Genomic DNA, 26,537 nt, shown 5'->3' on the forward strand with positions numbered 1-26,537 from the left:
TATTGAGAGATATGAATTTAGTGCCATTGTATTGCCTGTAAGTTGACTGTTACTGTATATGGTCTCTGTTCCTTTCTGATCTACCACTTGTAGGCTCTCTCTTTGCTTAGAGGACCCCTTTCAATATTTCCTGTAGAGCTGGTTTGGTATTTGCAAATTCTTTCAGTTTTTGTTTGTCCTGGAAGCTTTTAATCTCTCCTTCTATTTTCAATGATAGCCTAGCTGGATATAGTATTCTTGGCTGCATGTTTTTCTCGTTTAGTGCTCTGAAAATATCATGCCAGCTCTTTCTGGCCTGCCAGGTCTCTGTGGATAAGTCAGCTGCCAATCTAATATTTTTACCATTGTATGTTACAGACTTCTTTTCCCGGGCTGCTTTCAGGATTTTCTCTTTGTCACTGAGACTTGTAAATTTTACTATTAGGTGACGGGGTGTGGGCCTATTCCTATTGATTTTGAGGGGCGTTCTCTGAACCTCCTGAATTTTGATGCTCGTTTCCTTTGCCATATTGGGGAAATTCTCCCCAATAATTCTCTCCAGTATACCTTCTGCTCCCCTCTCTCTTTCGTCTTCTTCTGGAATCCCAATTATTCTAATGTTTTGTCTTATGGTGTCACTTATCTCTCGAATTCTCCCCTCGTGGTCCAGTAGCTGTTGGTCCCTCTTTTGCTCAGCTTTATTCTCTGTCATTTGGTCTTCTATATCACTAATTCTTTCTTCTGCCTCATTTATCCTAGCAGTGAGAGCCTCCATTTTTGATTGCACTTCATTAATAGCTTTTTTTATTTCAACTTGGTTAGATTTTAGTTCTTTTATTTCTCCAGAAAGGGCTTTTATATCTCTCGAGAGGGTTTCTCTAATATCTTCCATGCCTTTTTCGAGCCCGGCTAGAACCTTGAGAATTGTCATTCTGAACTCTAGATCTGACATATTACCAATGTCTGTATTGATTAGGTCCCTAGCCTTCGGTACTGCCTCTTGTTCTTTTTTTTGTGTTGAATTTTTCCGTCTTGTCATTTTGTCCAGATAAGAGTATATGAAGGGGCAAGTAAAATACTAAAAGGGTGGCAACAACCCCAGGAAAAAATGCTTTAACCAAATTAGAAGAGATCCAAAATCGTGAGGGGGGAGAAAGGGGATAAAAAGAGGTTCAAAAAGGAAGAAAGAAAAAAAAAAAAGAAAAAAAAAAAAAAAAAAAAAAAAAAGAAAAGAATTAAAAAAAAAAAAGGAAAACACCTAAGAAAAATGTAAAAAAGAAAAAATATATATATTAGATAAACTAGTAAAAAATCGTTAAAAAAGAAAAAGGTAACAGTTAAAAAAAAAAAATTTTACCCGAAGGCGAGAAAAAAAAAAAAAAAAAAGAAAAAGAAAAAAATTAAATTAACTGCAAGACTAAAAAAAAATCACAGGGAAAAAGCCATGAGTTCCGTGCTTGGCTTTCTCCTCCTCTGGAATTCTGCTGCTCTCCTTGGTATTGAAACCGCACTCCTTGGTAGGTGAACTTGGTCTCGGCTGGATTTCTTGTTGATCTTTTGGGGGAGGGGCCTGTTGTAGTGATTCTCAAGTGTCTTTGCCCCAGGCGGAATTACACCGCCCTTACCCGGGGCCTGGGTGAGTAATCCGCTCGGGTTTGCTTTCAGGAGCTTTTGTTTCCTGAGCGCTTTCCGTAGAGTTCCGGAGGACGGGAATACAAATGGCGGCCTCCTGGTCTCCGGCCCGGAGGAGCCGAGAGCCCAGGGCCGCACTCCTCAGTGCGCCCTCAGAGAACAGCGCCCAGTTACTCCCGTCTGCCTGACCTCCGGCCGCGCTCCGAGCTCTCCTAGCCTGCGACCAGTTCAAGGTAACACCGAGCTGTGAGCTTACTGTCGGCTCTATCTCTGTAGCTGGCTTTCCCGTTCCAATACCCGCAAGGTCTGCGACACTCAGACACCCCTGCTCCTTCTGTGACCCTGCGGGACCTGAGGCCACGCTGAACCCGCGTGGGCTTCGCCCCGGTTTAGCCTCTGGAGCGATGTCCCTCAGCGGAACAGACTTTTAAAAGTCCTGATTTTGTACACCGTTGCTCCGCCGCTTGCCGGGAGCCGGCCCCTCCCCCCGGGTCTATCTTCCCGTCGCTTTGGATTCACTTCTCCGCCGGTCCTACCTTTCAGAAAGTGGTTGTTTTTCTGTTTCCAGAATTGCTGTTCTTCTTCTCTTCGATCTGCCGATGGATTTTCAGGTGTTTGCAATCTTTAGATAAGCTATCTAGCTGATCTCCGGCTAGCTGAAGCAGTCTCAGCCTGCTACTTCTCCGCCATCTTGACTCCTCCCCCAATTTTCAGAATTTTATGACTATGTAAAATTTGGTATTTGTAGAGCCATGTGGTATGCTTTTTTTCAATTGAATAGTTTTGTTTTTGTTTGTTTTATTCTGTTCTGTGTTGTTTCTAATCATCTCTTTGCCCTGTAATTATCCTCCATACTTTTCAAATTCTCTCACTAAGTCTTTTATTTTGGGGGAGTCCTGTTCATTCTTGGCTACTAGCTTTTACTACATTCTTAACTACTAGCTTTCCAGATAAGCTACAAAATTCTCTTTCTTTTTTTAATTTAATTTAATTTAATTTTATTTTATTTTTTCAGTGTTCCAAGATTCATTGTTTATGGACCACACCCAGTATTCCATGCAATATGTGCCCTCCTTAATACCCACCACCAGGCTCACCTAACCTCCCAACCCCCTTCCCTCCAAAACCCTGTTTGTTTTCTGTGACTACTTTTATTTATTTTTTTCTTGATTGATTCCAAATCCTCTTCTTTTCCTTGTTATCTCCTTTCTTGGTTTCATTCTTTCATTTATGTGAATACATTTCAAGCAAATTATTAGAAGAATGTAAAAAAGAAGATATGGCCCATATATACTATGGAATATTATGCCTCCATCAGAAAAGATGAATACCCAACTTTTGTATCAACATGGATGGGACTAGAACAGATTATGCTGAGTGAAATAAGTCAAGCAGAGAGAGTCAATTATCGTATGGTTTTGCTTACTTGTGGAGCATAAGGAATAACACAGAGGACATGGGAGATGAAAAGGAGAAGGGAGTTTGGGGAAATTGGAGGGGGGAGACAAACTATGAAAGACTGTGGACTCTGATAAACAAACTGAGGGTTTTGGAGGGGAGGAGGATGGGGGGTTGGGTGACCCCGGCGGTGGGAATTATGGAGGCCACTTATTGCATGGAGCACTGGGTGTGGTGCATGAACAATGAATTCTGGAACACTGAAAAGAATTTTTTTTTAAATTTTAAAAATTAAAAATAAAAGGGAGGTAAATTTTCTAAGATTTTACATGTTTGAAAGTGTTTTTATTCTACTTGTACACTTGATTGCTAATTTGTCTTGGTACTGACTTCTAGGTTAGAAGTTATTTCCATCAGAATTATAAAGGTTTTGCTCATTGTCTGATAAGAAATAGAATGCTTTATGACTTCTTTTCCTTCCTGGTTTCCTAAGAGGAGGGAAAGCAAAAATATTGGTGTCAAATTCACCATTCTTCTCCTGAAACTGTTCATTCAAGGAAATAGTAAGGAAGGAAATGTTTTCAATTTCCTTTCTGGTTGGATAGAAACAGCCTTTATCTGTTCCTTCCTCTGTGTTGTTCATGTTCATCTTTGTGATCTATGAGAATATCTCTTCATATGTGGTGATGAGATACTTGATATTTAGAAATACTCTTCTATTCCTGGAGCCTAGCTTCCAGACTGCTGTCTTATGTGAACCATTATATGTCAGAAGTTGAACATTGACTCTTTCATTGTCTTTACACTTATGCTATTATGATATTAATCCTCCTGAGGGAAATGGATGCTCCTGGCAGAAAGGAGGAAGGCCAGTGGAAAGAAGGTAAAAAGAGAAAAGTCTTCAGAGCACCTCAGTGGACTTTTGATTTTGGCTGAGATAATGATCTCAGGGTTGTGAGATAGAGCCCCAAGTTGGGTTCCACACTTAGTGTGTGGTGTCTCTTTGAGATTCTCTCCATCTCCCTCTGCCCCTCTCCCCTGCTTGTGTGTGCACACTCTCTCCCAATAAATAAGTAAATAAATAAATAAATAAAATCTAAAAAGAGAAAAGTCTTCAATATATGTTTTTAATATATTTTTAAAATTTCTTTATTATAATATGGACCATTTTCCCCTATTAAAAGCTTGGTTTTTACCAACTTACTCAATGAATTGCCACTTGCTTTTTGTGATATTGTTTTAACCATCTTCACAGTTATCTGCATTAATTCTTAGGTCTTTCATGTGGGGTGTGAATATCTCTGTACTGATTTGTGTTTTAACCCCAAAATTACTAGATTATTTCCTTCAGTCTTGTCATTTAAGTCACATGGCCCTAATGCAAAAGTTATTCATCAGATTACATTTGGAATTACATTTGTATCATATTGTCCATTCTCAGAAGTTAACAGAGGGCATTTTAAAACAACCCATGTGAAAAAAATAAATAAATAAAACAACCCATGTGTAGATTGCTCCCCTTTTTGCAGTGGAGCCATGTCTCCAAGTGGTCAGTGAGCTATGACAAAGCCAGTCCAAAGTAGACCATTGTTATGATCAGACTCATCATTAAAACTGAATCAGTCATTTTTACCCTCACATAAATCCTTAAGACAGATGATACAAATGGATTTGATAGACCACTGATCTACCAATTTTTTACTTGTCAACATGGCCTTGAGTTAACTGAAATCAAACCATTTAATTATTGGGTTAGGGCCAAAATAAAGAAAATTTACATTAAGTTTTTCATAGTCAAGAAAACTAAAAATATAAAATTAACAAAATATGAAAATATTTATGATAACTCAATGAAAGTTACTCAAAATAATTACCAAATATGAAACTACATTATTTTAAATGATATAAGCATTTTAAATAACTTGATTGGTTCTATTTCTTATTAATTAATGGTTTGTATAGATACAATAATCTCTTCAAGTCATGTTGTTTTTATCAAAGAGTAAGTACTGAATCCTCATCAATATGAGATAAATTTAATGCAACTTACATTTCTTTCCCTAATGAAGGGCAACTCTTCCAAATAGAAGAAGAGCATCTATTTTGCAATTTTACCACATAAGAATTAAAAATAACAGATTATTTTGGTATGAAGTGGGGTTTGTGGATGAAGAATATAAATTTTTTTTAATTTTTTATTTTTTATAAACATATATTTTTATCCCCAGGGGTACAGGTCTGTGAATCACCAGGTTTACACACTTCACAGCACTCACCAAAGCACATACCCTCCTCAATGTCCATAATCCCAACCCCTTCTCCCAAACCCCCTCCCCCCAGCAATCCTCAGTTTGTTTTGTGAGATTAAGAGTCACTTATGGTTTGTCTCCCTCCCAATCCCATCTTGTTTCATTTATTCTTCTCCAGATGGCCAACAGACACATGAAGAATATAAATTTTTTAATTGGAATTTTGGTAGCTATGACAATTAATTTTCTCACTATAGCAGATCTACCAAGAGAAGTATAAAGGAATCAGAATCTATCAGTCATTCAGCCATTCAATGCTTACTACATGCAATTCACTGTACTAGATAATATTCAAAATGAAAGGGAACTGAGGCTATATACAAGTTATGAAGTAGACTATCTCCTAATAGGGGCAAAAATTCTTAGTGGAAGAAAGTTTGTGGGAAGTACAGATGTCCTTCAGCATTCCAAATTCACAGACTGTGTGTTATATTCTTCTATTTAATTTTTAGTGTTAATGGCTGAATCAATAGTGACTAAAAACCTGCTATTTCAGGATCAATGTATAAAAAGAGATGTGATTTCTGAGTTCAGAAAACAGAAAAAGATTATTGCTAAAATTTATCTTTGTAACCACATGGAATAATCATAATACATTATGTCTCATGTGCAAATAGCTGGCAGGACTTTCAAATGAAACTGTTAAATTTTGAAAGCACTACAGATGACCTCAATTTTTTAAATTGTTGAAGATAGGATAAAATTGTCCATCCAACTATGGAACCTGTTTACTGTAACTGATAATGATTGAAACATTCCTGTCTACACAAATATTTCATAAATTTTCTTTCTAGTGATGGCTCTCATTCTTCTCTTGTCAGTGTTACTGGAAAGGTTTGTCAGGGCTTTTTTTTTCTTTTTCTTTTTAAGTGTATGAAAGAGATTCTATTGTGTTTTTATTCCAAAGACCTCTATTTCCTAGTGTGTACTGACAACTGCTTATGATGAAATGTTGGGCTTTTTATATATAACACAAAATTGTTTTTCTGAATACTTTCACACCCTAAGGGAAATTCTTAGTCATGATAATTCTATGAAATGACATAAAACCAGTCACTCCTTTAACTTATTAACATAAACATTCTTGAATTTCACTTCTCAGAAGGACTTCCCATGACTAGACTGCATGTCTGTTACATTTTTACTAATTCACTTTGTTGTTGTTGTTCTGATGTCTCCAACGTATCACATTTGTTCTCATTGTTCTTATATTAAAGGCATGAAATTTTCTATAAAAACAGATAAGCTCTGTTTTCCATTTTCATTTTGTGCACTCTATTTGAAAGACAGAAAATGCCCTAGTGGTATTTTAAGAATCTATGCAGATTCTGTTTATTCTTGTGTTTTAAGTCTATGAAGTATATTCTAAAGCAATAATCATAACAATTAAAATACACTCACATAATATTTTTGTTGAAGTAAGTTTTAGGTATCATATATTCTGCAACATCCCTAGCAAGGGAGTGCAAATAATACTTTAAAATGAAACTTCCCTTTTTTTTTTTTTACTTCAGCTTCTTTCTTTGATTAAGAAGTTATGAATATATCTTGCTTCTTTTCGCAAATGAAAATGTGTTTAAATGCAATTAATCTACCCTATTAACTCTACTAAACATCTGCTGTGTTTGTTAAACACTTCAAAATTCTGTTCTGAACCAGTTAATTATAAGTAATTTCTCAGTTAAATATTTACATGGGCTTCTATAATGATAAGCTCTAGTCTGTCTTAAGTAATCAGCAGATTGTCCAGAGAGAGCTATGTGTAATGTAACACACTGTAATAGCTATCCACTGGAACTTAAAGTGGTTTAGCTGCCTTGGACTGTTTTTTACATTGTTTTATCCTAGTCAAGAGAGGTAACAGCCTTATGAGTTCCTTTCCCTGTCAACATTTTTAATATCCAGAATCCCACTTAAAAAAACAATAGAAAAGAAACCTGACTTTAAAAAAAATGAAAAAAAAAAAAAAAGAGAGAGAGAGAGAAAAGAATGAAAGCCTTATAGAAAAATACAGATGTTCACATCATGAATCTCGGAAATACATTCTTAATACTTCTCTTTGAGAAAAGCAATAAATCTTCACGTTTGTGAAATTTTAGGAAAAATCCAGTTTACAGTCATTTTCATAGCCAACTAAATACATGAAAAAATTAGGGAAAATGAATTGGCATTATTCTTCCACAAATGAAATCAAAGGAGAAAAAAACACACAGATTATACATAAGATATAATTCTCTAACTTGAAAAATGGTATACATCTATAAAACATCTAATACTGGTCAAAAATTTAAATAAGTTTCATAACACAGATGATCCATAAGTCGTCAATAATTCTTCAATGAACTGTAAGTCAGTTTTACTCTTAGATATCAAATAATTGAATGATTACTTTAGATGAGAAATACAGACAAGACAGAAAGTTCTCCAATGTGATATTTAAGTTCAAGTTTTGAAAATAAATATGATTAGATGTTGACCAGAAATCTGTTTCCAACCATCACCAGCCAGTATTTTTCCATCCCAGTGTTTCTTTCCTTATGATCCAGTTTACTAAGTATCTATTGAGGGTCTTCCATAAGTATGTCAGAAGATAGAAAAAAAGTGATGATCTGTCCCCTAGGACTCCAATTCAACTAAGAGGATAAGTAAGGTACACACATAATGATATGAAAGCCAGAGTAAGGAGGAACTGTGCGAAGGGTCTGAGACAAATGCTGAGCTCTACCCAAGTTTAGGTAGGCTGGAGCTTAGGTCTATGTATATTTTTCTTTTTTTCTTTTTTTTTTAAAGATTTTATTTATTTATTTAACAGAGAGAGATCACAAGTAGGCAGAGGCCGGCAGAGAGAGAGAGGAGGATGCAGGCTCCCTGCTGAGCAGAAAGCCTGAGTGGGGCTCTATCCCAGGACCCTGGGATCATGACCTGAGCCGAAGGCAGAGGTTGTAACCCACTGAGCCACCCAGGTGCCCCCTAATTTTCAATAGTAAGTGATCAGCAAATTCACTATTTGACTTAACTAGGTAAAGTAAGCTGAATAAGTGTAAATAATGAATCATTCCCAAATTTTGATTTCTTATTTTGGGAAAAAATATGATTTTTCTGTAGTTGGTTGGCCTGTGTTTTACTAATGACAATGTTGATACTATTTTTCTCTGTAAATATCAACTAAAATTCAGTAAAGTTAGCTCAAAAATATTCTGAACATTAATGCAATGTGGCTAGGATTAAAAATTGGCCATGGGAAAAAAAAATTGGCCATGGATAATTGAAATAGTGAATAATCCATTTGAGATTAAAAATAATTCCCTAACTTTTCATTAAAAATCTCCCTGGGTTCTAGATTTAGCAAATATAAGGTGGAGTGGGACATGGGATACAGAATCATGAATATTTAGGAGGTATATTCATGGGTTTATGTGTGTGAGTGTACCATTTGGACTTTGCACACAGAAGGTTCTCATAAATATTTTTGAATCCATTGAATCCATTCCAAATCAAGTTTAATATTTTTGCATTTTTGTCAGCTTTTGTATATAATTTGTCCAACTAAGTGAGTGCAATTTTGATTATATGTGGCACAGAATTAATTGTACTCCCTTCATGAATATTTGGTGTGTGTATGTTTTAGTAGCTCATGTTTAAAAACACTGAAAGAGCTGTCAACGTTTGGATGGATATCAAAAATGTTATATATAAGTTCGACTATTCATGAAATGATAATAGTTTCCTAGGGGTAAAAGGAAGGAGTTTAATCTAGAGCCAAGATTATGTCAGTCTTTTGAAAAATGACACAACTCCCTATAATTATATTATAATTAATACTTGGTATATTTGGATTTTAAAAGTTGTTTTTCTTATGCACATTATAAATGTACCACCCTAAAGTTGACCTAATTAGCCAACTTTCCTTGGTTATATATCATTTGGCAGGTGTTTTTTGTAAAAAAAAAAAAAAAAAAAACAGAACTGACCACTTTTTTCATTCCTGCCTAAATCAATAAAACATGGGATTTATGTGGCCCTATAACATTAAATTGTTCTAAGAACAGGACACGTGGGTGGCTTAGTTAGTCTAGCATCTGCTTTCAGCTCAGTCATAATTCCAGAGTTCTGGGATTGAGTCCCACATTGGACTTCCTGCTCATTGGGGCATCTGTTTCTCTCTCTGCTCCTCCCCCCACTAGTGAGTGCTCTCTCTCTCTCTGACAAATAAATAAAATATATAAAAATAAATAAATAAATAATAAATTGTTCTAAGAATAGATTTTAAAAAATGAAAGTAGTAAATACCTATATTTTACTGGATTTTATAGGGAAGGAATGAGAAAGACTGGATAAAACACTGAGGATTTGTGATTCATGCAGAATTTTTTGTATTAATGCTTTTTGAAAATGAGTTATAGTGATTTTTATTAAATACTGACAACATTAATCAATTGAAAGCTATCTGAATGAAAAATTACATGTTTATAACTTTTTTCTATTTAAAATAAAATTAGATGGTGGAATTATGCACATGACATTTATTAAAACAGTTTCTTCTATAAAAAATGAATATATACATAATAAATAATTATAGGTCACCACAAACACATCTGATATTTTAGTTTAAAGGTAACCACACTTTTAAAGAAAAAGGTCAGAATGTACAAATATATCCTACGTTTTTTAAAATTAGATAAGAAAAGAATGCTTCTTCTGAATGGAGGTAAATTTAGATTTGTTTGAATATTTATAACTATTTTCTCATTTATTCCAAATCATTTAAGCATTTAATATATGATAGGTTAATCACAAATATTTGCAAAACTCTTTGAAAATTATTGACTTTACCCAAAACTTACTAAAGTGAATTGATTTTCCAGTATGAATTTTTTCACTCAGATTCTTGGGCCCATAATGTGAATAAGATTAATATAATGATAATCTAATAATAAGACAGATTCTACCTGTTGTCCTTTAAACTTGGCAAATCATTACCTGTACAATGATTTAAATGAGGTGAAGTACAAGGCACTTTAAGACTGATAAACTTCAGGGCATCTGGGTGGCTCAGTGGGATTAAAACCTCTGCCTTCAGCTCAGGTCATGATCCCAGGGTCCTCCAGTCGAGCCCCACATCGGGCTCTCTGCACAGCAGGGAGCCTGCTTCCTCCTCTCTCTCTGCCTGCCTCTCTGCCTACTTGTGATCTCTGTCTGTCAAATAAAGAAATAAAATCTAAAAAAAAAAAAAAAAAAACTGATAAACTTCATCCCTTACTGTGGAAAGTCAGGGAAGGTCAGGCTGGGTTTTCTTCTTCTTCTTTTTTTTTTTTTTTAATTTTTAAATTTAATTTTATTTAAAATTGATTTAGTTTTATTTAATAAATTTAATTTATTTAAATTCAAGTTAGTTAACATATAGTATATTATTAGTTTCAGGGGTAAAATTTAGTGATTCATCAGTTGCATATAATACCCAGTACTCATTATGTAACATGCCCCCCTTAATGCCCATCACCCAGTTACCCCATTCCCCATCCACCCACCTCCAGCAACCCTCACATTGTTCTTTACAGTTAAGAATCTCTTAATGGGGCACCTGGGTGGCTCAGTGAGTTAAAGCCTCTGCCTTCAGCTCAGGTCATGACCCAGAGTCCTGGGATCAAGGCCCGCATCGGGCTCTCTGCTCGGCAGGGAACCTGCTTCCTCCTCTCTCTCTCTGCCTGCCTCTCTGCCTACTTAAGATCTGTGCCTGTGTATCTACTTAAGATCTGTGTCTGTCAAATAAATAAATAAAATCTTAAAAAAAAAAAGAATCTCTTAATGGTTTGCCTCCCTCTCGGTTTTTATCTTATTTTATCTTCCCTTCCCGTATGTTTATTTTTTTCTTTAAATTCCACATATGAGTGAAATCATGGTATTTGTCTTTCTCAGACTTATTTCAGTTGGCATAATATACTCTAGTTCCATCCACATTGTTGCAAATAGCAAAGATTTCATTCTTTTTGATGACTGAGTAATATTCCTCTGTGTGTGTGTGTGTGTGTGTGTGTGTGTGTGTGTGTGTGTGTATTTTTATATACCACATCTTTACCCAGTCATCAGTCAATGGACAACTGGGCTTTTTCCATATTTTGGCCATTGTGGACATTGCTGCTATAAACATTGGGGGTGCACGTGCCCCTTTAAATCACTATGTTTGTATTTTCTTTATAAATACCTACTGATACAATTGCTGTGTCATAATGTAGCTTTTTTTAATTTTTTGAGGACCCTCCATACTGTTTTCTGTAGCACCTATACCAGTTTGCATTCCCACCAATAGTGTAAGATGGTTCTTCTCTCTCTGCATCCTTGCCAACATCTGTTGTTTCCTGAGTTGTTCATTTTAGCCATTTTGACTGGCATGAAGTGGTATCTCTTTGTGCTTTGGATTTGCATTTCCCCGATGATAAGTGATTTTTAACATTTTCTCACACATCTGTCATTTGTATTTCTTCTTTAGAGAAATGTCCATTCCTGTCATATACCCATTTCTTGACTGGATTTTTTGGGTTTTGGGTGTTGAGTTTGATAAGTTCTTTATAGATTTTGGGTAGCAGCATTTTGTCTGATAGGTCATTTGCAAATATCTTCTTCCATTCTGTAGCTTACTTTTTAGTTTTGTTGATTGTTTCCTTTGCTGTGCAGGAGTTTTTTATCTTGATGAAGTCCTGATAGTTCATTTTTGCTTTTGTTTCCTTTGCCTCTGAAGGCATGTCTGGTAACTGTTGCTGTGGCCAAGATCAAAGAGGTTGCTGCCTGTGTTCTTCTGTAGGATTTTGATGTATTCTTATCTCACATTGAGGTCTTCCATCCATTTTGAATTTATTTTTGTGTCTGGTATAAGAGGTCCAGTTTCATTCTTCTGCATGTGACTGTCCAATTTTCCCAACACTGTTTGTTGAAGAGACTCTCTTTTTTCCAGTGGATAATCTTTCCTGCTTTGTCAAAGATTAGTTGACCATAGAGTTGAGGGTCCATTTCTGGGTTCTCTATTCTGTTCCATTGACCAGTGTCCGTTTTTTTGTGGTTGTTTTTTTGTTTTTAGTTTTTGGTTTTTTTTTTTTTGGCTAGTATCCTACTGTCTTGATTATTACAGCTTTGTAATATAGCTTGAAGTCCAGAATTATGATCAGGCTGGGTTTTCTTAAGATCAGTTTGGCATGATGTGGAGAATCGAGAGGTTGGTGTCTGGTTCAAGTAGGAAGCAGATGAGCAAGCAAGAAGTAATGATTGGAGCCTTAGGAATGAAAAGAAATAGATGGTTCCAAATATACTTTGGAGATGGACCAACCAAACTAGGTAACTGGATGTGAAAGAGAGATTTGAGAACGGAAAGTATGGGGGATGAGTTCTAAATTTCTGACATGAGCACTAACAGGATATTGTGTGAATTGACTGAGTTGGAGAATGCTGGAAGAGGATTCAGTTTGGGAGGAGAGGGTCCTAAGTCAGTGTTTAATGTGCTAAGTTTCAGATGCCCTAGAGGAGTAAGTATCTCATGCAGGTGGTTGGGTACCTACATTGGAAATCTTAGAATCACTGGCCTAGAATATTCAAAGTCCACAGTATATTAGATCATGGCAAGAGAATGAGGACTGAGAAGAAAATGAGCCTAAACACCCAGGTTTAAAATGTTGAATAAGGAAGGAGAAAGCATCAGGAGAACTAAGAAGAAACTTTCAGAGAGACAATAACTACTGACAATTTTTTTTAAAAAATATGCCATCATTTTGAGTTTCATTTTGAGTAAGAAGTCCTGTATAAAAGTAACTGTGACAATCAGGAGACTTGACTTACAGATTAACAGCACCTGGAATTTCCTGGACCTTTTTTATAATCTGAAAAAAAAATGCTTATTTTTTTCCTGCCTTTTGATAATGTTGTTGTGAGAAAGTATTAAATAATGTCTATGATATTAACAATTAAGTGTTATGAGAAGACATATATTGAAGCCAACATCATAATCATGTGTTTTCTTAGTGGGTTTTTAGAAGAGCTACTCTCAACCAAAAATGTGGCTGTATTTGTAGAGTTCATTTACAGAAAGAATCTTCCTTTTTTTTTTTTTTTTTCTTGTTTGCAAATATTGTTACTACTTATTTATAGTAGTTTGGTAAAACATAGTTCTGACCATAGGAGAGTCAGAAAGGAAGTCTGGAGTCTGGAAGTGAACACTGGCCTCACACCTGGTTCAGAATCACTTTTTTTTTCTTTTCTGGAGTTAGCTCCAAAGAAAAACCAGTCACAGAGGGACAATTTATCATCAATATATTACAGAGTTTAACTATGGAAGAGCTCAGATCACTCTAAAAGTTTTGTTTAATCAATAAAGTAGGTATTACTTTTCACAACATTCTTCAAAAGGCAGATGTACTTGAAACAGTCTATTAACAAGTATCCTTTCCACCCCCCACAGGGTTCCGTGGGGATACAAGGCCCACAGGGTCCACCTGGAAAAGAAGGTCAAAGGGTAAGTAAACTTGGAACAACTGGCAGGCATTACTATCTAAAGGCTTACTTATTTCTGAACGTTAATGAAAATAAACCCCAAATACACAACCAGATGGGCATGAGGAGAGGGTTAATGATCCAAAGCCTGAAATCTGAGTTGAGATTTTGACAGAGCTTTTACAATCCAGAAAGTTCTCTATGAACTTTCAAGATTGGCAGCACAAATGTAGAGATGCAGTTTAGGCGAAATGAATTAACCGTAATTTGATCTAGGGCACATTGGTCTTATTTTGGGGTTTTGAGTTAAGCTGATCTTTGCAGAGTTAAGTTGATGAATATCTTTGTGGAGTTCCTGCCTGTACATGAATTCTGTAAAGATTGTGGATATTAACTACAGTCTTTAGTTGAATTAAATTATTGACATTAGTGATGCTTTGTAATGCTTCTTTCACTGCAGTTTGCTGCCTTTGAGATAAAATATGTAGTAAGTGAATAAATTGTAGTTGCAGTAGTTAGTCTTAGCTTTCCCCAGGAAAGGGAGCCCCTGCAGTGATAATGGGTAAGCTTCACTTCAACAGCAGTGGGTCACTCCATTCTTTTGGCTTATTGTTATTACTATTTTCAAATCATTTTAATGTCTTGAAACACTTTATGTGCTTGCTCATATGATTATTGTTATCAACTTTTGTTATCTGATAGATGAAGATTGTATGATTCAGGGTTTAGGTGATTTGCCTAAAGTCAAAGAGCTAATAAAAAGAAGAGCCAGAACTTGAATATGAGGCTTCTGATTCTAAATCCCATGTTCTCTTTTACTGTCCTACGATATTAACCCCAAATCTCTTTTTTAGTCATTTTTGTTTATTATTCCCAGTTTTGTCCTCTGGCAAATAAGTCTTTTGCCTCAAATATATCAAAATCCTTCAAGTATTTGGGAACCAGTGGTATATTTTACCAAAGTTTATCTTTTATCAGGTTAAAATCTCATTTCTCTTAATTCTCTTATATGGATTTCTGACTCCCAGCATGCTAGAAAGTACTCATGGACTTTCTGGCGGTATCAGGAATGGGACTGAACGTGTGTGATGTTATTTAGGGCAGAGCAAAATGTGGCAAGTATGCCCTTGTACTATAGAAAATATACTTCTATTAGAGCTTAAGATTGAGCTGATGTGCTTCTGTGTATTTTTTAAACTAACTTTATCTACTACAGCAACTTTTATCTTTGTTTTTTTTTTAAATTTTTTGGTAGTACAATTAAGATTTGATTTGAATAAAAAATCAAAATTAAAAACTAAATATTCTATGTTTACTTTTTATTACAGATAGCTAGTTTAGTAATACAAAAGGGCTTAATAAGTTCTGATGCTTAAGAAAGTAAAAGGAGGGCACCTGGATGGCTCAGTTGTTAAGCATCTGCCTTCTACTCAGATGGTGATCCCAGAGTCCTGGGATCGAGCCCTGCTGGGTGGGAAGCCTGCTTCTCCCTCTCCCATGCCCCCTGTTTGTTGTTTCCTCTCTCACTGTATCTCTCTCTGTCAAATAAATAAAAAATCTTTAAAAAAAAAAAAAAAGAAAGGAAAGTAAAAGTTTGTGAATGACAGCTAAGATTTATGAGCCTCCTATCATGTGCTAAATGCTTCACATTATTTCATTTTGTTTATTTCTCACAATAGCTCTGTGAGATACGGAATACTATCATCCTTATTCAGAAACTGAGGTTTTTAAGCAACTTGGAGAGGACACATTGCCAATAAGTGGAACGATGCTGATACTTTAAAATTATTTATAAAGCAGTCCTATCTGAGTTCTGTTCCCAATGCCTGTATGTACAACTGTAGTTTCCCATTTGGCTCCCCAGCCCCTTTATTCAGGAGTTCATTAATCCACTTGATCAAAGTTTAAGTGGTGTCAGGGAGAAAAATAGAAAATTACTAATCTAGCTTTAGGCTTTTGAGTCTTTTTTTTTTTTTTTTTTTAAGATTTTACTTATTTATTTGACAGAGAGAGGAGAGAGGGAGAGAGGGAACACAAGCAAGGGGAGTCGGGGAGGGAGAAGCAAGCTTCCCACTGAGCAAGAAGCTGGTTGTGGGGCTCATCCTAGCACCTTGGGATTATGACCTGAGCCAGCAATAGACAATTAACAACTGAATGGTTTCACTTATTTGTGGAGCATAACAAATAGCATGGAGGACAAGGGGAGTTAGAGAAGAGAAGGGAGTTGGGGGAAATTGGAAGGGGAGGTGAATCATGAGAGACTATGGACTCTGAAAAACAATCTGAGGGGTTTGAAGTGGCGGGGGTGGTGGGAGGTTGGGGTACCAGGTGGTGGGTATTATAGAGGGCACGGATTGCATGGAGCACTGGGTATGGTGAAAAAATAATGAATACTGTTATGCTGAAAATAAATAAATTTAATTAAAAAAAAAAACACAACTGAGCCACCCAGGTGCCCCAAGGCTTTTGAGTCTGTCTTAAGCAATTAACTCTCTGTGGGCAGAGGACCAGATGAAAAGACCTTGTGAAGTTATTTTCCAGGCTTCTTCTTCTGTTTTCTCCCAATGATAGCCAAGATATCTAATTGCATCTAGGACCATATTTCTGAATTAATTTTTATGTTCTGCATCCAGAGGACATTTTCCTTCTAATAACTCTACTTTCCTGGAAACTGAGTATAAATATTCCTCCTAGTTAATATCCAGAATGTATAAGTAACTCATGTAAAAAAACTCAATAGCAAACTCCTAGTTACCCAGTTTAAAAATGGGCAAAAAACCTGAATAGACATTTCTCAAAAGAAGACCTACAAATGGCCAACAGGTACATGGAATGGTACTAAACAACACTAATCATTAGGGAATGCAAATCAAAGCCATAATGAGATGTTACCTCATACCTATTAGAATCACTGTTATCAAAAAGACAAAAGGTAACAAGTGTTGGTGGGGACAGGAGGAAATGGGAACCCTGGTGCACTCTTAGTGGGAATATAAATTGGTGCAGCCACTGTGGAAAAGAGTATGGAGCTTTCTCAAAAAATTACAATAGAACTACCTTATGACCCAGCAATTTCACTTATGGGTATATTCCCAAAGGAAATTAAATGAGCATTTCAAAGAAATATCTGCATTCTCATGATATGCAAACAACTTAAATGTGCATTGACAGATGAATCAATAAAGTAAATGTGATTACCACAAACACACACAAATGCACACAATGAAGTATTATTCAGTCTTAAAAAAGAAGGAAATCCTGCCATTTGTGAGAACGTGGATGAACATGGAGGACATAATGCTCATGAATGAAACCAGACACAGAAAGACAAATACTGCATGTTCTCATTTATATGTCTACATCCCAAAATGCCAAATTCAGGGGCACCTGGGTGGCTCAGTGGGTTAAGCCGCTGCCTTCGGCTCAGGTCATGATCTCAGGGTCCTGGGATGGAGCCCCGCATCGAGCTCTCTGCTCAGCAGAGAGCCTGCTTCCTCCTCTCTCTCTGCCTGCCTCTCTGCCTGCCTGTGATCTCTCTCTGTCAAATAAATAATAAAATCTTTAAAAAAAAAATGTCAAATTCATAGAAACAGAGGGTAGAATGGTGGTTACCAGGGGCTGAGATGAGGAGGATGGGGAGATGTTGGTCAAAGTGTACAAAGACTTAGATATTCAAGATAAATAAGTTCTGGAGATGTAATATACAACAATGGGATTATAATTAATATTGTATACTTGAAATTTACTAAAGGGTAGACCTTAAGTGTTTTTTCACCACAAAAAAAGGGAAAAGAGTAATTATGTATGAGGTCATGGGTATACTAATTGGCTTGATCATGATGAATAGTTCACAGTGTGTATCAGATCATCAAGTTGTATACCTTAAATATATACAGTTTCATTCAACTGTATTCTCAAAATAGAAAAACATAATAATAAAAAACAGATTTTTAGTTTCAATTCCCCAAAACTTATACTTCGTAGGTGGTTTGAGGTGGAAATTGTAAAGCTAGGTGGGTGAGGCTAGATTGAGGGCATTATATCTGAATTAACCCTCCTATGGCAGAGTTGTTTGTGTGTGTGTGGTAAGAATATTTGACATGAAATCTACCTCTTAACAAGTTTCTTTGACAAATTTTTAAGTGCACAATGATATCACACTTTTGACTTGTATAACATGTAGTCAATTTGATGTTCTCTTTCTTTTATTTTAACAAAAACTTCTGCCAAGTCAGATGTTCATCCATCCTGTTGCACAGTTGCCTTTTTTGAATCACAGAGAAGGAACTGATCCCTGTCACTGTTAAATTTCGTCTTCTGGGCTTTAGTCCCTAGTATCATTCTATTAGTTTGCTTTTCCACTAAAACAGCTCCCAGCTTTATGTCACCTTAAAATTTGATAAGCCTATCCTCTAAGTCTTCGTGTAAATCTTTAATAAATCCTGAACAGAATAGAAACTGACAATTTCACATCACACCAGCAAAGGCTGCCATCTTGATTACCACTGATGTTCTTGTGGCATGAATAATTAAATCATGTACAAATACATTAAACTCTACCTCCTTCCCACCCACATTTCTTAATTTGGCTTGTAAGATAATTATGAGAGTCCTTGTCAGAGACTAGCTGAAATGAAAAAAATATTCAAATGAGGCTTTTTAAAAATAATAATGCTTCAAATTGAAATTGTACCCTCTCAAAGCTTGCATTACAGAGGAAGGTGGGTTAAAGAATAAATTAAACTTATGTATTCTTCATGATAATTATGGAGGAATGTATTCAAATTATAAAGTTCAACCACTACTTTATGCAAATTTACTCCATTTATAAATATGCATAGTCTCAATAATATTACTTTCATTTTATCCTCTATCAAGAGTTACAGTGTTGGAAACTAAAGACTGTAAAAGAATTTTATACTGTTAGTCATGGCTTGTCATTATCACTACCTCCTTTCACAAGTGCCATATTTATTGAAGAAAGAAGCTGGAACAGGTATTATTGACATTATCCACATTTACAAATTATTATTTCCAAATACAATCCATGATATATCCTGCTTCATAAGCTATTGAATAGGGAAGCAAATTAATTTAAGAAATGAGCATTCTTACATATTTGTAGTTAGGTCCGTCTTATTGCCACCATTTCTTCTCTGCTCAAGAGTTAGGTAGCACTCAGCTCTTTTAGACATATTAATGTATTTGTATGTATATGTGTGTGTATGCATACACACATACTGCAAGCTAAGATCAATAATTTTTCCATTTCACTAAAGCATGCAATAGGAGACAAAAGAAAAGTCTATTAATTTAAAATTATTTTTTATTGACACCTTGTCACAAAACTCTTATATTTTGATTACAGGTGTTTGACTGAGAAGGAATTGATTGACTATCATTAAGTTAATCGAAATGACATATAAAATATGTGGAAAGTCTTATACACCTCGCTTCTGGGCATAAATGTCTTTATGAAAGCAGAACATTTTTTTTAAAAAGATTTATTTATTTATTTATTTGACAGGGATCACAAGGAGGCAGAGAGGCAGGCAGAGGGGTGGGGAAAGCAGGTTCCCTGCTGAGCACAGAGCCTGAGGCAGGGTTCATCCCAGGACCCTGAGACCATGACCTGAGCTGAAGGCAGAGGCTTAAACCACTGAGCCACCCCAAAAGCAGAACATTTAATTTTAAATAAATCATTGATTTCTTCATTTTCCTCAATGGTTAAATAGATAATAGCTTCTGTTAAACCAATATCTCAAAATTATGGTTAGTTTCAAACAGAAGTGTCACAAAAAAAAAAAAAAGTAGAGTCACATGTAAACATACTTTGAACAACATCAAACATTATAGAAACATGTTAATATTACTATTGTTATTTTTACTAAACATACAGATTCTGAATGATAAATTCTTTTCCTTTTTCTCTTTGGCCCTTTGTGTACCGTTTTCTATAAGCCCAATAAGAACACTATTTTTCTCCAAGAACCACACTGAATTTCTGTTTCAAATTTATATTAGTTGATTATTCTTTTCACTGTCTTCTAAGTGGCTAAATCTTGGATTATAAAGTGTTCATTTAATAAGATACATTACAGTATGCTTCTCATACTTAAAAGCTTCTCTTAACCTCAACAATGTTTTTTGGCAATATGTATCTAAGATTTATAGTTTTTTTTCTTAATGTCCTGATTTTCTTCTTTGATTCTGTCATATATGTCAAATACGTACACACACACACATACACACACACACACACATATACATACACATATGTATATGTATATATAATTTATTTTACTTTGTTATCTTTTTAAAGTTCTATAGGTAAAACATTTGGCTGGCATAGTTTTAAGTCTCACATCCTTTATAGCTTAACGCAATTCTTAAAATTCAACTTGTGTTTAGCATTGACCCTAAGACACAGATGGAGTATATCAGAGAGAAGTAAGGGAGAACAGCATGGGGGCCAAGAGGATGTTCAGCCCATGATGAGGTCAGAGAAGGGCCAGAATAGGGACCAGGACACTGAAGAGCCAAGAAGCCAACAGAAGAGTGTTTCAGGATGTATAGAGGATTGAACAGGATTAAAATTTGGAATAAAGTCAGAGGAAAGATGTTGATTAAAGGAAGAGGTGGCTGGAACGGGTTCCAGCTGAAAGACAAATTTAGTTGAATAATTGAGAGAACATTAGAAAGGAAAATTGTAAGAAAGGTGTAAATTAGGGGGTGAATTTTGAGGAAGGAGAGACAGCAATAGGGACTCTATTGGAGGGGTAAGGACAGGAGCTGGATGGGAGCCCATAAAAGTATCTTAGTGAAAAGTGGAGTATTTTAGACAGCTGAGCATGTTCATAGAAGTTTATACGAAATAGCTCAAAAGAACTGGAATTTTTATAAAATTCCCTCTAAGATATAGATTCCTTACCAGGTTTCCTATTATTCATAATAGACTTTCCCAAAATATAAAAAAATTACTATTTTAATGTGACCTTGGAATTTTCCTTTTTCATCACATTAAGTGTATGTCTGAGTGGTATTAAGGCTGGCATAAAACTACCATGGGCTTTTTAAGGAAATCACTCTAGGTCTTTGAAAAAAAAAACATTTTGTTGGTGAGTCAGCTAGTTACTGCCCCAAATGCAAATTTGTTTGGTTGGACCGAGATAACACCTCATTCTTGCATTTTTTTTTTTTTTTTGCTTGCTTGATTGTAATTTTGAAGTTGAACAGAAATTTTATGATTAAAAAAAAATAATTTTTTTTAGGATAGCTTATTCCGCAGTGCTAATTTCAGAGCCATAGAATGACCTCATCATTCCAATGAAATGAATTTAGGGCCTGGTAGAAACCACTAACAATTGTCTGTAGCTGGGATTAAATTATTTTACATTGGCTTGAATTTTAAGGGGAGCCTTATAGAGAAAAGGATGAATAATGATGAATTTTCAGCTTCAGGAAGTAATTTGGCTAGTTGCACATGAAGATGAGACTTTTTAACTTTATGTATTATTAAAACTGACACTGACCTTTAAAATGCACAGTGAGTGTATCCATAATTCTGCTCACTCACTAACGCTATTACGTGTATCCTTGTACCAAGAATTTGTATTGCTGAAAGGGAAAAGTCAACAATTTTTTTTAAAGATTTTATTAATTTACTTGAGAGAGAGAGAGAGTGCACAGAGAGAGAGGTAGAGAAGCAGAGAGAGCTGAGCAAAGAGCCTGTTGTGGTACTTGATTGCAGGATCCTGAGATCATGACCCAAGCCGAGGACAGAGACCTAACCAACTGAGCCACCCAGGCGCCCCCCCCATCAAGTTTTTTTAAATAATAGTTTTAACTCTGGTTCCAGGTGGAACATAAATATAGGAAAAAAGCATGTTTTTTTTTTTTGCTTCAATCCATATATAAATCTGTAAGTATACATCTTATAAATAATATCTTAGAGGTTCTGCATTCTACAAATAATGGCTCGTGTTTATTGCACATGTTTTAAACTTCCTAGCATACAGAGAACATCTTTTTCCATTTACTTCCTGTGAAATTTTCTAAGGATTTCTCGTTAAGGATTACCTTAAGAGTTTCCAAGAAATACCATCTTTGATCCTGGATGATATTTCTAGATGGGTATCTGGGAAATTGTGTACCCTATTCAAGTTCCAAGGGCGAAGCAACTTTCTCGCAACATCTTACTTGAATGTACAAAACCAAGCATTAAACTCAGAGGATAAAAATGATAAAATTTACATTTCTCCCTGCACTTCTATTTGCAGAGGTCTATAGCAGACTGGGAGACTGGGGAGCCTTCACTATTGTTTTGATACCTGATACTGCTGTCTTTGTCTTTATTTGCTGTCTTTCTAGAAACTCATTTACCATTTGGAATTACCTAGTTATCCCCAATTTACCCTTAAGACTATTAAAATTAACACTTATAAAAGGTCAGTATTATATAATTGAGACAACTTTTACTGAGTTAAAATAGCCACTTTGGGAGAAAAAAATACCACAATTTGTATACATAAAAAATCATATAATGGTTTATTTTGCATTTATGTTCCTTTTGTATGAAGTACCATTTCTACTAGGGGAATATAAAGCCTTCAAACCTTATGTGTCTGTATCATTATATATCTCACATGCAATTTGTATTCTGACTTTATTCAGTCATTTCTATGTGCTTTGGGTATTATAAGTGTATATAAATAAGTAAATATGAAGTCATCTATATGCTTTCATCATTTTATACCCTATTTCAGAAATTAAGTGAGAAATCAGTATAGAATGTAAATAAAGCATAGTAATCTTCTTACTTTTATTTTATGATACATTTCCCAGAGCAAAAGTGTATATCATCCATTACTTTCCATATTAATTTCCTCTGCTTGTCCTAACTGATGAAGTCCCAATAACATATGATTCATTATTAAGCATGTGACTTATCACAGCATATAATAAGGCATGATTTAATGTTTGTGAGATTTTTTAATATTTTCAGTTAGATGCTTCTCAAGATACAGAATCAGAATTTCAGAGACTCGGAAAGGAAGTTCAAGGAATGACATCAGTCTGTTTTATCTGAACATTTTTCTGAAAAACCTCACGGTTTTCTCCTAGTGTCCTGCCGCCCAGATGCTCCTGCTTCCTCTAACTTGGTGTCCACCATAGCAGCATCAAATTCAGTTATTGAAGCAATAGAGTGAGGCAAGAAGAAGGGAGAGAGGCTAATAACATGTTCATGTCAAATGAATGTTCACAAAGGAGTAGTTGTGCAGCAAAGACAAGAGTCCTCTACTGTTGCCTCACACTCGAACCGGTAGGAAAGGGAAAGAACAGGAAGACATTGGAGGCAACTTCTAGCAACTTCTAGCTCAGTCTAATTAGGATCAGGTGAAGAAAGATGAGATGAGATGTAGCCGAGACTTTATGAGAACAGGCCACCGCTCCGATAAATATCACAGCTAGTTAATAGCGGCGTGCCTGTGGTCCGGTGTGGTAAACTTCACTCTCATTAGTGAGTCTCTGTAGTGCCCTTGAAGTAGAAGATGCACAGTGCCCTAGGAAGGCTGTAACAAGAAAAAGCGATAGTAACCAGCGGTTTATTCCAGTAATACTTACATGGGTCCTTATACTACAAGGAGCTGAAGTCCTTACTCATTGAAATAAAGGGTCAGATGACATCATTTGTATTGTAACAGAATAGCTTTATCAGCTCTCTGTTATTTGGATTAATAAAGAGAAGTATTTTCATATTTTTCAAATAGAATGCTGACTCAGATGGCTTACTTATTTATGTGAATAGACCCAGGAACTGGCCTCTGCTGGGGGAGAAGCATATCTTCTTACCGGGCCCCCTTTGGACCAGGGACACATAGTCCCCGAGGCCCAGGCAGGCACCGAGCTCCCTCAGAGGAGGGGCCTGGGAGCCCATTTCAGGCACATCCAGTTGTCAGATTTTAGAGTCAAAAGGGAAGAACAGTGTCATTCCAGTCCCCCAAATAATGAAACTGAGTTCCAGAAGCATTCAGCAGTTCTTTAAGCCTTCAGGCTAGTCATCTCTTTAGCTATCATGTATCATAGGAACCCCTTACTGTCTGTTTGGTGGTTCCATTCTAAAACCCAGATTTTCTTGTTTTTAAAATGGAAAATACTGAGAATTTGACCAAAGCCCCTCATTTTTCTCCTGAAGACCACACATTAAAAGGGACAAATGTAGATAAGTACAGTTGGTCCTTTTGCAGTGTCCACACATTGTAAAGCGTGCACCTTCTGTGTGCCTGCCCTGCTTACCCTGCACCCACAGTGGGGAACAAGCATGGGCGGGCCAGTGGGTAAGGGGGGCGGTGGGAGTCAGTTCTTTCTCCAGCTGTGTGATTGGATTAACTTGTGACTTCAGGCAAACCATTCAAGATTCTAATCTAAATTTATCTGTTTCATCACCGTTTAGCCCTAGGTATGTTAAGAGATTAAGCCAGGAGCACTTTGAATGCAGTCTGGCGACAGGTGTTCTATGAAAGAATCTTATAAATATTAACTGCTTAGTCAGAGGAACACTTAAAGAGAATGGAAAACGAGAAGGTACTTTCCACCGCTGTGACAGTATGCTAATATTCCTGCCTCAGTATCGTTACTCAGAACATCTCACTGAACACGTTAGTAGCTATTTGGTACATTTACCACTGGAAATGTCAAGTACAAAGTTATTCATCCATTTGGCACACAGTGAGTGTATACGTAGGTAGCTGCCAAAGCCAAGAATGAATTACAAGCTATTAATCAGTTTGGGAAATCTAGACATATAAGTTTTCAGAAATGCAAAACATTTGGAACATGAAACATTTTTATGGCCTACTGGCTTCGAAAGGCAGCATTATGTTTCTAATAAACAATACAAGACCTCGACTTTGTAAAACTTCTTATTTTGAGTTGCCTTAGGTGGTAGCACAGAATTCTGAAAGCAAGTTTAATTTTATAGCACCTCAGCTTTGCAATATGTTATATTTCAATTTTCAGGGGAGAGGAGGGCCATTGATAAATAAATGTGATGCAACAATTCTAAGAAAAGTTGGAAATTTATCTTTTTAGAATATAAGTAGATGATACAGTACTCTTTATTTCTAAATTCTTTGCAACTATTGGACTTTTCTTTTCAGAAGCCGAGGTATAAAGAGAGATGGTGTACGATCACATTCGGAGAGGTCAAGGGAAAGTTTTTTGTTGTCATTTTGTTTTGTTTCGCAATTGAGCACATTTACAAACGGGGGCAAGGAAGTCAGCAAATAGCAAATCGCAGCGGTAAGCAGTATATGAAACAGTAATAAAAGACAAGGCGCGAGTGTCCACATGAGTCAGCACCTGGACTGTGGGGACGCTTTGGGAGAGAGGTGGGGCATGAGTGCTCCCTTCGGGGACAGAGTAGGAATCAAGGCACCGGGCGTATTTATCTCAGACAGAAAGACTTTTTCAGCTTAGATATGACTTAATAAAACTTCTGTTGTTTAAAAGTGACATTGGTCTCAAGATTGTCTGTGGTTTCCAGGCAAGTAAAATTTATAGCTACTTCTTTATTCTTTCCTGAACAACAAGCCCAACTCATTCAGTAAAGTAAAAAGCAGCGAGAAATACAGAAACAGAGACATTGGAGGCAAACTGGAAAAAAAAAACCAAAAAGGTGGACGTGGGACAGGACATTTGGAGAAGAAATGTCTGTTACTGTCATTTCAGAGTTTTGCTAGATTCTTAAGCAGCTGGTGAAGATGTAAGCATTTCCTTCACCCTTTCTATCTGAGCCTCTTTTCCTCTATAAATTACCCATGGTGTCTGACAAGAGCTTCCTTCCATTATCAGCGGTTGTCTGAATTCATCTACTTTGCTTTAGGAAGCCATTTTGCTAGAATACAATTCCAACTTCTCAGAAAACACTATTTTATTGGTATAATGTAAATGATGTCAGACTAAAATGTTGCGAAAATTAAATTCTTATCTTTATTTCTTTCACCAGTTTTTCACTTTTTATATCCCTATACACATTCTATAAACTGCCAATATTTTTTTCTCAAATGATACAAAATTTCTGAAACATGCTAATCAAGGATAATTCCCAAGCTAGGAAATGTCAAGGGACTGATTTACTATATAAGTAGTCTTGTCTGTGTCTTTTTATCAATAAATCCTTGGGGTTATAGTTATAAATTTTTATAGACTATACTGCTAACTTACTAAGGGCTTAAAATCATTTTCATTGGGAGCTGATGAAAATGAATGTGGTGTATTTCTTTGCAGTTGTTGCCATAGAGATAAAAACCTTTTCAAAGTAAAACAGGGATGGCATAAAAATTACTAATTCAAAAGAAGCTATGCTTCTAATTTAATATTGAAATGGTGCACTATTCCCTTTCTTTTTTATTTTGTCAAAATTGCATGACTTGAGTGTGTCTAATGTACTTTCATTAGATAATTTCTAGTATAAAAAAACTGAAGCAAAGAATGAAATAGGTAAATTCCCCACAGCATTTCGTGGGATGACACTTTCATTTTAATCTTTTGTTCTTAAAATTTAACAACATTCCTAATCATCTCCTCTCGTGCTCCACCTCCATACTCCTTCTTTCTATCTTGCTATTTAATTTCAAATCTAATTACTCTAAAATGGGCTTTCTTAATAACAAACAATTTGCTTTCTTTTTCTGCCACATTATTTTCAACAATTAGACACATTTTCTAACAATAACACGATTA

The 26,537-nt window shown here is 35.8% G+C and overlaps 1 protein-coding gene across 7 annotated transcripts in view; it reads left to right on the forward strand.

Annotated features, from left to right (window-relative positions):
• The window catches only part of COL19A1 (collagen type XIX alpha 1 chain), a 330,919-nt gene that overhangs the window by 176,254 nt on the left and 128,128 nt on the right, over positions 1–26,537 (forward strand). For all 7 annotated transcript variants that reach the window (XM_032340380.1, XM_032340381.1, XM_032340382.1 and 4 more), the window contains one exon: positions 13,762–13,815. In XM_032340380.1, coding sequence (XP_032196271.1) covers positions 13,762–13,815 — 54 coding nt within the window. The remainder of the gene's footprint in view (positions 1–13,761; positions 13,816–26,537) is intronic.

The sequence above is a fragment of the Mustela erminea genome, chromosome 4 (genome assembly GCF_009829155.1).
Source record: "Mustela erminea isolate mMusErm1 chromosome 4, mMusErm1.Pri, whole genome shotgun sequence".
Taxonomy (NCBI): Eukaryota; Metazoa; Chordata; class Mammalia; order Carnivora; family Mustelidae; genus Mustela; species Mustela erminea.